Here is a 12,041-nt window from a genome sequence, read left to right on the forward strand (position 1 = left end):
ACCTCTCGTTGTCTTGGTGTAGCAGCCAGCGTAATCAAAGACCCCACCCACCCGGGACATTCTCTCCTCTCTCCTCTTCCATCGGGTAGAAGATACAGGAGCCTGAGGGCACGTACCACCAGACTTAAGGACAGCTTCTACCCCACAGTGATAAGACTATTGAACAGTTCCCTTATACAATGAGATGGACTATGACCTGTGACTTCATGACCTCACGATCTACCTTGTTGTCACCTTGCACCTTATTGCACTGCACTTTCCCTGTAGCTGTGACACTTTACTCTGTACTGTTATTTTTTTTACCTGTCCTACATCAATGCACTCTGTACTAAATTAATGTAACTGCACTGTGTAATGAATTGACCTGTAAGATCGGTTTGTAAGACAAGTTTTTCACTATACCTCAGTACAAGTGACAATAATAAACCAATACCAATACCAAGAATAAATTAATTAAAATCAGGGTAAAAAAATCTCGAGTGTCCTCCAACAAAAAGATACTCGCCGCATCTTCCACAGTTGCACCAGCAAACTCCAGCCAGTGCAGCCCTGACGTGGGATCTCAGCCTGAAACATTGGCCATCCCTCTGCCTCCACAGATGCTGCCTGACCCGCTGAGTTCCTCCAGTAGTTTGTTCTTTGCCCTCTCTCTCTGATACATTTTTTGGGGGTGTATTTGCCACTGGAACATATTAGAGCAGGGAATTCAAATGGGCCGTGTGGTTTTTCATCATTTCAGCCAATAGTCATGGAAACACTACGGCCATTCCATTGAGTATTGTCAAGCAGCATCTATGGGAGGAAAGGAATTGTCGATGTTTCGGATCGAAACCCTGCATCAGGACCAGCTCTTTACCCAAGTGATCCTGATGCAGGGTTTCGACCAGAAATGTCGACAATTCCTTTCCCTCCCACAGATGCTGCTCAATCCGCTGAGTTTTTCCAGATTACAGCATCTGCAGTCTCCTGTGTCTCTCTATTGAGTATTGTGTTCAATTCTAGTCACCCTGTGAAAAATGTGAAGACATTAGGTAGGTCCAGAGGAGATTTACAAGAATAGAACCAGGGATGAGGATAGATTGATGAGGCTGGGACTCTGTCTTTTGAAAGAGAAGGCAGCAGACCGGATAGAAGGGTTCTGGACTGAGGAGTGGATGGTGAAGTCTCTTCCTGTTGGAGGAAGGGTCAAGAACCAGAGAGGTAAATGTATTGAAACAAAAGGGAAGAGTGGCACGGTAGTGTAGCGGTTAGCGTAACGCTTTTACAGCGCCAGCGACAGGGGTTCAATTCCCTCCGCTGTCTGTAAGGAGTTTGTACATCCTCCCCATGTCTGTGTGGGTTTCCTCCAGGTGCTCCGGTTTCCTCCCACATTCCAAAGACATACAGGTTAGGAAGTTGTGGGCATGCTATGTTGGTGCCGGAAGCCCCCAGCACATTCTCAGTAATGCAAAAAGATGCATTTCACTGTGTTTTTCAATGTACATGTGACTAATAAATATCAAAATATATATTTAGAGGGATGCGAGGGAAAACTTCTTTATGTGGTTGGAATCTGGGGTGTCTTGCAGGTGTGGCCAAGACAGTTTTCCTTGCGTCCCTCGAGAGGAAATTGGAGAAAAGCGTGGTGAAGTTTGCGAGGCCAGGGTCTGGAACCTCGTGAGTTGCTCTGGGAGAGAGCTGGCAGAGACACAGGGGCCCACTGCCTCCTGTGAAGTAATCATTCCGTGAACTCCCCCTGCAGAAAGAGCTTTTTAACTCCACACTTCTCACTTCTGCCCCCACCAAGAGCTCACTCGGGTAAAGAGAGAGGAGTAAGCTAGCATGGAGAAGAGAATGGCAAGTTAACCAAAGGCAATGCAATGACTGCAGGGTTTAAAAACAAAATTGAATGAAATTCTATTGTGGCAGTAAACTCCATTGGATTCAGTCCCCCTAATAAGCAACGTCACTTACCTATGTGTACACTTCCATAGGTCACTGAGTTTACTGTTGCATGAGCTGCCTTTTCTCCGTAGATTTGAGAAAAATGCATTACTGGTGACTTGATTGTATCTCTGTGATCTTTAAAAGTTTCTTGTTCTATTTGTAACCCATTTTAAACCTTGTTGATAGACTTGCATTGTACAGAAAGATGCTGTTTGGTCTATCTTCCCTGTGCTGCCTCTTCAAAAGAGCTTCACTCCTTTCCCTTGGGCCTACATTTTTGTTTAGTATTTATCCAATTCAGTTTTTTTATGAAAATTACTGTTGAATCAGCTTTCATCCCTTCAGCGGGTTCTGCATTCCAGATCACTATGGATAAAAAAAGAATCATTTTCCTATTAATCAGAATAAATAATAATAGTCAGTTATCTTAAATACGTCATCAACTTTCCTACAATTGAAAATAGTTCCAGGTTATTCACTGTATCAAAAAGCCATCGTAACTTCAAACCTCTTAAATCTCCCCATAACCCTCTCTGCTTTAAAAGGACAAATCCGTGCTATATTAGTCACTGTGCATAAGTGAAGTCCTTCATTCATTGTGCCATTTTGGGAAATCTTGGGACATTTGCATCCTTTCTATAACGTGATGTTTACACACGTATCTAATACTCCAGCCGACATCTAACCATTGGGTTATATAGCTTTACAGTAGTAAATTTCACCTTTGTGTTCTCTCTTGGTAAATTGGTTTATTATTGTCACATGCACCAAGGGTCAATGAAGAACTTGTCTTGCATACCGTTCATACAGATCAATTCATTACACAGTGCATTGAGGTAGTACAGGGTAAAACAGTACAGAATGCAGAATAAAGTGTCACAGTTACAGAGAAAGTGCAGCGCAGGTAGACAGTAAGGTGCAAGGTCATAACGAGGTAGATTGTGAGGTCAAGAGTCCATCTTATCGTACTAAGGAACCGTTCGATAGTCTTATCACAGTGGGAGAGAAGATGTCCTTCAGCCTGGAGATGCATGCTTTCAGGTTTTTGTATCTTATACCTGATGGGAGAGGGGAGAAGAGAGAATGTCCGGGGTGGGTGGGGTCTTTGATTATGTTGGCTGCTTTACCGAGGCAGGGAGAAGTATAGACATAGTCCATGGAGGGGAGGCTGGTCTCCGTAATGTCCAGGATCTCACTTTATAACTGGTGTCCGAGATGAAGAAGCGGTGGTGACACAGTCCTGCACCTGTTTTTAAATGGTACCATGTCATTAATGAGCCAGGTTTCTGCTGAGCTGAGAGCCTTTGCTGGGATCACACTGTCTCTCCCAGTGTGGTTCTGGGTGTAATCTCAAAGACCTTTAACTGCTGGTCAGACCCCACCGACAGGATTGCTGGCTGTGATGAGAATGTCTTTGCTGAGGCTATATTCAAAAAAAAATGAATACACTGAAACACACATGCATCTTTAAGTTATGGCCTTCTCTACATCATCGAGACCAAGCACAGACTGGGCGACCATTTCACAGAGCACCTACGATCAGCCCGTAGTGGCCCATCCCGAGCTCCCAGTTGCACACCACATCAACTCCGCTTCCCAGTCCCACACCAACCTGTCCATCCTCGGCCTTCTCCACTGGGAGGATGAGGCCCAACGCAAACTGAAGGAACAGCACCTCATATTCCACCTGGGTAGTCTCAACCAAATGGCATGAATATTGAGTTTTCCAATTTTAGGTAATCCCCCTTTCCAATGGAAAATCCACTGATTCATCCTCCCTTCCCACCCCCTCCGATCTCCCAGTCCTCCCATTTTTGTCCCCTTCAAACCCACCAGCCCCCATTCACCCATCTTCATCGCCCTCCCCTTCCTGGTGCCAACGACACTCACACGCACGCACACTCACACGCATGCGCTCTTTCACACACTCGCGCGCGTGCTCTCTTTCTCACACACACCCACACCCCTCCTCAGTCCACCAATCACCTCAGGCTCCTGTCTCACCACTCCCCCTCTCCTCTTTGTACTGGCCATCTCCCCTCTCCACTCTCAGTCCTGAGGCAGGGTTTCGACCCGAAACGTTGACAGTTCCTTTCCCCCGATAGATGCTGCTCAACCCGCTGAGTTTTTCGAGTGGATTGTTTGTTGCTCCAGATTCCAACATCTACGGTCTCTTATATTTCCATAAGTACAATTGAATACAATGAAATTAACTGAATTAAATCAAATAAAAGTCAAAGGAAGTCTACAATAGTCCCCAGCTAGCAAAGAGAGTAAGAAAAGATCGTTAAGGCGAGTAGAATGGGTGTGTCTCAGCGTTTAATTTGCTGTTCTTCATTAAATTTAGCTGTAGCCAATGTACCGCTGATTAATTCACCCTTTCAAGCTGTAAATTTGCAATATCAATCCATCGGGAATCATTTCATTTGGATCTTGTAGTAGTTGAGCTTGTTAAATATTCTAATCCCAGAATTTGACATTATTTAGATACTGGATTGGATTTTCAATTCCCACTGAAATTTGAAACTATGTCATCAATTTGTGACTGAAAATTATAGTGCCAGCTAGTTTGTTGGAACACAGCAAGAGGAACAAAATATGGAAATAACAAATTTCATGCAGATAGCCAGTTTTGCTCTCATTTTCTTCATTTTCTCATGACATCAACTCTGTTATAAGGCCCGTTGGGTTTATGCCAGCTCTCATTAGTCCCATTGCTCCACTTCTTTTGATGCAACCTGTTCCCACTCACATCCCCATCTGCCCCAGACCAATACAAGGGTTAATTTACAGTAGCCAGTTGATCCACTAACCAGCACATCTTAGGGCTGTGGAAGAAAACTTGAGCACCTGGGAGCATTGCACACAGTCACAGGAAGAACACACAAACTCCACACATACAGCACCGGAACTTGGGATCAAGCATCCTCACTGGAGCTGTCGGACAGCTGCACTATCTGCTGAGCCACTGGACCATCCTGGTTTTCTCTAATTCAGCACTTTTTTTTTGTTTTTTTTAAAGTCGATTTTGAATTTGTGAATTTTTAGTTTGATAGTTCAGGGTGTCCCAAACTAGTTTGAAGTAGTCTTTTTCAGCATTTATCTGAACAATTATCTCAAGGACTTTTGTAGTCATTTCTGCTGAATCTTTGTTTAACTTCATTCTTGAGTGTTCACCCCAGTTATGAATGTGTGAATCATAACTCATGGACAGTTATTGTTTTGGGACCATTCCAGAATCGGCAAGAGTTTACTTACCAGCCAAATAAATGTTCAGAATGGAAAATTCTTCAATATAATCCAGTGTAATAATACTTTACTATTAAGGAATGCTGCCACTTCAATTTACAGTGTTAAGTCCATTTTGAATACAATTATCGTTCATTGTGTATAACCCCTTATATAACCAGGTATCTGCGATTCTTCCCAGGAGGGCAGGTAATAATGTTGACCACACCAGAAGATCCTCAGTCCATTGTACCCCGCTTATGCTGCAGGACTCCAAGGTAATGATTGCAAGGTGTTGTCCCACCATTCCGTGCACTTTAAAGGAATGCTAGTACTTGTAGCTTGTAGTCCAGGAGAACCAATGATCGTATTGGAGTGCTAGTTTGGTGACGAATTGCTCAGTTTTCTTTTGCATTGCACAATGTGCAGGCATAGCGCAGTTTAAAAGGTTAAGTGGGTTCGGCATGTCACCAAACACTCTGAACAAACTTCGACAGATGTACTGTTGAAAGTGTCCTGCCTGGTTGCATCAGGGTCTGGTACGGCAATTCAAATGCGCAGGAGCATAGAAGCTGCTGAGAGTAGTGGACTCAGCCCAATATATCACGGGCACATCCCTCCCCATCATCGGTAGTATCTACAGGAGGCGCTGCCTCAAAAAGGCAATATCTATCATCAAAAATCCCCACCATCCGGGCCATGCCATCTTCTTGCAACTACCATCAGGCAGGAGGTACAGAAGCCTGAAGTCCCACACCACCAGGTTCAAGAACAGCTACTTCCCTTCAACCATTCGGTTCTTGAACCAACCTTCACAACCCTAATCACTGCCTCAGTACAGCAACACTATGATCGCTTTGCACTACAATGGACTTCGTTTATTGGTCTAATTGTGTTCTTCCTTGTATATCTGATGCTCTGTGCCTGTGATGCTGCTGCAAGTAAGTTTTTCATTGCACCTGTGCACACATGTATTTGTGCATCTGACAATAAACTCGACTTTGACTTTTAATAAGCAGCTCGAGCAAGGTGAAATGAAAGGAAGCTTGGGGTTTCTGAACTCTAGCAAGTAAAACAACAGTGAGGTGAGTGCAGAGAGGGATATTCTAGATGAGAAAGGGCCACAGAGTCATACAGCACGGAAACAGGCCCTTCGGCCCCGCAGGTCCATGCCGACCAAAATTTCCCATCTGAGCCACCACCAATTTCCCATGTTTGGCCCGTATCACTCTAAATCTTTTCTGTCCGTGTACCTATCCAAGTACCTTTTAAATGTTAATGAACCTGCCTCAACCACTTCCTCTGGCAGCTCGTTCCATATACGGACCACCCTCTGGGTGAAAAAGTTGCCCCTCAGGTTCCTATTCAATCTCTCCCCTCTCACCTTAAACCTGTGGCCTCTAGTTCTTGATTCCCCAACCCTGGGAAAAAGACTGTGCGCATTCACCCTTCCATGCCCCTTGTAATTTTATACACCTCTATAATATCACCCCTCATTCTCCTACGCTCCAGTAAGAAAAGTCCCAACCTGCTCAACCTCCCTCCATAACTCAATCCTTCAAGTCCCGGCAACATCATCGTGAATATCCTCTGTGCTCTTTCCAGCTTAATGGCATCTTTCCTGTAGCAGAGTGACATAATATTCTAAACGGCCTCACCAACATCTTGTACAAGTGCAACATAAGATCCCAACTTCTATACTCAATGCCCTGACTGAGGAAGGAAGGAGGTAGCAATTGGAGGTGAGGGCAGGTAATCGAAGCTCTATCAGCAACAGAAAGGTTTGTTTATAAACGTGTGGATGCTGGAATCTGGAGCAACAGACAAGCCACTGGAGGAACTCAGCAGGTCGAGCAGCATCTGTGGGGAGGAAGGAGTTTCGGGTCAAAACCCTGCATCAGGGAATGGTGATTGGAGCTGCAGGACTGTCAACAGGAAAATCCCATAAAGTTCAGTCAGAGGTGACAATTAACTAAGAGTGCCATCATTTTAGATATGGGAATCAGAACTTGGGGGATCCACAGGAAGGTGGCGCTGAGGTAGGAAATCGGCCATGAAACTGGTAATTGGTGTATTACTGTCACATGTACCGAGGTACAATGAAAAACTTTGTTTTGCATGCCATCCATACAGATCTTTTCTTCACAACAGTGCATCGAGGTAGTACAAGGGAAAAGCAGTAACAGAATGCAGAATGAAGTGTTACAGTTACAGAGAAAGTGCAGTACAGGCAGACAATAAGGTGCAAGGCCATAACGAGGTCCAGAATCCATCTTATTGTACTAGGGGACTGTTCAATGGTCTTCTAAGAGTGGGGTAGAAAGCAAGAAGGCCAAATGGCCTCCTTTTGGTTTGTTCATTGGCACTGAAATGCAAATTTCCACCAGCTGTACCGGGGAGGTCATTCTTAAGAAGTATTTTGCAGGGTGTCCAGTATGATGATATCAACAATTTATGGAAAAAAGTAGGGTGGATTGAGACATACCCAAGTTTTCATGGATGGGTGGGGTAGTAATGTAGTGGTATTGATGTTTTGAATGGTGCAAGTGTATCTACTTTTAACTAGTATTTGCTACTGTACCAGACAATGAACTTAATAATAAAATTGAACACACAGTTGGTTAAAGGGATTGAAAGCAGAGAGAAATGAAAACATTGTTTTCACACTGGATGAAAGTCCACAGAGATGATCCCTGGTGAGAGGAATTGGGATCACTGCTTTTTTTGATGTACGAATAACAGGGAATAGGGTGTGAAGGACATTTCAAATTTTGCAGATATTTACAAAACTTGGAAGTTAATAAACCTCGATGAGCATGTTACTTGAATTCAAGAGAACATGAGAGCTGAAGTTTAAAAGAGAGAAATGTATTTTGGTAGCAGAAATGAAGAAAGGTGCAATGGTATTTGGTATTAGTTTATTATTGTCACTTGTACTGAGGTACAGTGAAAAACTTGTCTTGCATAGAAGCTGTCCTTGAGCCTGGTGGTATGTGCTTTCAGGCTTTTGTATCTTCTGCCTGGAGGGAGAGGGGAGAAGAGAGAATGTCCGGGGTGGGTGGGGTCTTTGATCATGCTGGTTGCTTCACTGAGGCAGTGAGAAGTGTACAGAGTCCAGGAAGGGGAGGCTGGTTTCCATAATGTGCTGAACTTCAAAGAACAACCTTAGAGCAGTGTTTTGAACTCGGCTGTTAAAAAGGGCTCACGGGGTCTTGCCTTTATAAATGGAGGTGCAGAGTACAAACAAATACAAGTTAAATCTTCCTGAAATCATAGACTGGAGTATTGTAACCAGTCCTCGGCATCCTTCATAAAGTGTGATGCTAAGACCTTTGAGAGTGTGCAAAATAGATTTAATTATCAGTTGTGTGAGGAGACCAGAAGTGTGAAATTTGTTGTACTTTCAAAAAGAATGTTAACTGGCTGTTTCATAGCAATATTCACAATCACGAATAAAGCCAGTGCTCTAAAATTTTACTGGGAGATGGGATCTTGAGTGAACTCCAGAGATATAAAATTTGCACTGTACATGTGAAATTAAATTTTTTCATCTTTGATTTTGCTGTTTGACCATCTTGCATGTTACTTTTAGAAGTTTGAAGGTGAAATTTTGATGTGGACCTATAATAAAATGATGATTGGAATTTTTTATTTGTAAGAGAAAGCAGTTTCATTTAACGTCAAACCATATGTATTACTTTAATTTGTCTTGAAGTAGTTTGTTGCATTGATGTCATGGAACTTATCGCTAATACACTCAAGGGATTTTTTACAGAATCGATGCCGTCCTCTTTGGTCACTTTCGTCTGTCACAAGAAACAGATAATCAAACCAAAGTATTTGTTGTACTGGCAAAGAAGAAGAAGGAGGAGGTAGGTGTGGAACAATTAGTTGACAGCAAGCAGCAGGAGTATTTTAATTGAAACAAAAATGATCTGTGAATGTGTTACAGGTTATCATTACCATTAGGTGATGGTTCATTGAGCGAGTGTCTGTGTGTTTGGTACTCACTCAGAAGGTCATATATTCGATCTCTATTCCTTGCTAAGTTACCTGGTATCCAGAAGAACAGCCGGGCTGCAGTTTACCTCTCCGTTCAGATTAGAGAAGTCAAGCTTGATTTTCCAAATCTCAGGTTTTAAGGAACTTGAAATGTCTTCAGAGTTTAAATGTGTTATATGTCCATGGTGACATTAACAGAAAGTCAAACTTGAATCTGGGTTATCTTCAAGTTGACTAGCAGGTGTTCGACAACTATTTTTGAAAATATTGGTAAATAGCCAACTAGAAACCGTAGAGATTAAGACCAGTCAGCTTCTTATATCTGAGGGAAGTATGATTTTAGTTGTGACTGAATTGTGGTAGTTTCAACGTGACTCCCAGCAGGAAGAGTGTTAAAACATTCGTGTTATAAAAACAGCAAATACTGGTCAGGCAGAATCTGTGGAAAAGGGAAGCAATTCTGATGAAGGGTCTCAGACTTGAAATGTTAACTTTCTATTTCCACAAATGCTGAGCTTTTCCAGGCATCTTCTGCTCTTATCTCTGATTTCCGGCATGTGCAGTTTTTTTTTATTAAATGTTGGTGTGTTCCATTTCATTGCACTCCTATAAACTTGTTGTCAAAATTGGAAATGCTCATGGTTAACGACTTATTCTAGTTACTGCAAATGTGCTGTTAGGGATAAAGAGTGGCAAATATAACTCGGCATTAATGTTCTTTTTTGAAGAGTGCTAATTTTGGAAAAACGTTTGATTTGTTCCTTTTTTTTAAAAAACAGAAGACTCCAGAGTTTCAGAAGTACAGGTATTACCGACGGGCTCCTCCTTCCACTGAGATTGACCATAATTTTCATGTGGGGTTACAACTTACTTCGAGTGGTCGACAGCGATTTAACAAGCTGGTCTGGCTTCATCACTCGTGTCTGGTTACCTATAAGTGAGTAAACAGCGTGGGCTCTTGCAGTCTCATTTTATAATCTTTGATGTGGAGGCTTTTGTCCCTTTGCCTTTGTGGGTGAGGGCATCCATTTCTTTTGAACGTCCCAGCACTGTCTGGGGTGTGATGGAATGATACAGCAGCCACCACCATCATGCTTATGCCAGCTCTTTGAGAGCCAAGTCAAGTTTGTTGTCATCTGCACAAGTACGGTGAGGTACAGGAACAACAAAAAAAAACTTGCAGCAGCATCACAGGCACGTATGTACCGACAACATACAGAACGTAAATTATTCATATATTAACTTTTGTGATTTATAGTAATTTTACGTCTTGCACTGTACTGCTGCCGCAAAACAACAAATTTCACGTCATGTAAGTCAGTGATAATAAATCTGATTCTGATTAGACATAAATTATACAACAACGAAGAAAAAGACTTTGCAAAATGAGACAGTGCAAAAGCACAATTAGAAACAAGTCCACAGTAGCACAAGAGGTGGTCCGTAGTGTCCCGTTGCTGAGGTAGGGTCAGGGTTGTGCCAGTCGGTTCAAGAAGCTGATGGTTGAAGGGAAGTCACTGTTCCTGAACCTGGCGGTGTGGGACTTCAGGCTTCTGTATCCCCCTGCCTGATGGTAGCAGTGAGAAGAGGGCATGACCCAGATGGTGGAGATCCTTGATGATAGATGCTGCCTTCTTGAGGCAGCGCCTCCTCTAGGTGCCTTCGATGGTGTGGAGGGCTGGGAAAAACTCCCTTTGCATATGTACTCATTGATAATTTTACTGAATTTGCTTCCACCACGTTTGCAGGCAGTGTATTCCATATCAGCATAACTTCCTGCATAAAATATGTTTTGTACATTTATATAAAAAAAAAGTTCCTTCATTTTGCCTTTGGTTGTTTTACTTTATAGAATACCCAATTTATTTTAAAGTTATTTTAAAGAATACCCAATGAACTATTCTGAACACCGATAAGAGCACAACAGAGCATGCCCCACATTTATCTCTCCTTAAATTGTTATACGAATTTTGCCAAAGCCAAGCCATAATTGGGAGTAATGTCAAAGATAACTGGGATACACTTTAAAAACAGAGGCAAATTCTCTTGGGAATTGTGTGTGATTTCCAAAATTCAGCGATTGTGCATCTTAAAGCATTAAATGCAGCAAATCTGCTTACTCAGAGTGATGATTTTAGAAACAATGTGGTAAAGTAAATTTTCTAATCCACCCGTGGATGCTTTACATCAGAGAAGCTTGCACGAAAAGTAAAACCATAGATTCCATGGACTCTGTTTACACTTCTCGCTGCCTCGCTAGAGCAGCCAACATAATCAAAGACCCCACCCACGCTGGACATTCTCTCTTCTCCCCTCTCCCATCGGGTAGAAGATACAAAAGCCTGAAAGCACGTACCACCAGGCTCAAGGACAGCTTCTATCCCGCTGTTATAAGACTATTGAATGGTTCCCTAGTCGATAAGATGCACTCTTGACCTCACAATCTACCTTGTTATGACCTTGCACCTTACTGTCTGCCTGCACTTCACTTCCTCTGCAGCTGTGACACTTTATTCTGCACTCTGTTATTGTTTTACCCTGTACTACCTCAATGCACTGTGTAATGAATTGATCTGTATGAACGGTATGCAAGACAAGTTTTTCACTGTACCTCAGTACAGGTGACAATAATAAACCAATTCCAATTCAAAAGCAAACTCTGGAGGAACTCGGTGGTTCAAGCAACGGTCCTGATGCAGGGTCATGACCGAAGTATTAACCGACTTTGCCTCCACAGATGCTGCCTGACCTGCTGAGTTCCTGCAGCAGTTTGTTTTTTGATCCAGTCTCCTGTGTCATTCCATGGGGTCAGTTCTCTTCCAATGCGGTTCACTCTGGTGTGTGTTTAAATAGCATGGGTAGGTTATTTGGTGGAGATTTGTTTC

The 12,041-nt window shown here is 42.8% G+C and overlaps 1 protein-coding gene across 5 annotated transcripts in view; it reads left to right on the forward strand.

The window, feature by feature from the left end:
* fbxo9 (F-box protein 9) overlaps positions 1 to 12,041 on the forward strand; it is a 68,303-nt gene that overhangs the window by 54,017 nt on the left and 2,245 nt on the right. For all 5 annotated transcript variants that reach the window (XM_052024195.1, XM_052024192.1, XM_052024193.1 and 2 more), the window contains exons 10-12: positions 5,337 to 5,432; positions 8,930 to 9,026; positions 9,936 to 10,093. In XM_052024195.1, the coding sequence (XP_051880155.1) occupies positions 5,337 to 5,432; positions 8,930 to 9,026; positions 9,936 to 10,093 (351 nt within the window). The remainder of the gene's footprint in view (positions 1 to 5,336; positions 5,433 to 8,929; positions 9,027 to 9,935; positions 10,094 to 12,041) is intronic.

The sequence above is a fragment of the Pristis pectinata genome, chromosome 10 (assembly GCF_009764475.1).
Source record: "Pristis pectinata isolate sPriPec2 chromosome 10, sPriPec2.1.pri, whole genome shotgun sequence".
NCBI classification, from domain to species: domain Eukaryota; kingdom Metazoa; phylum Chordata; class Chondrichthyes; order Rhinopristiformes; family Pristidae; genus Pristis; species Pristis pectinata.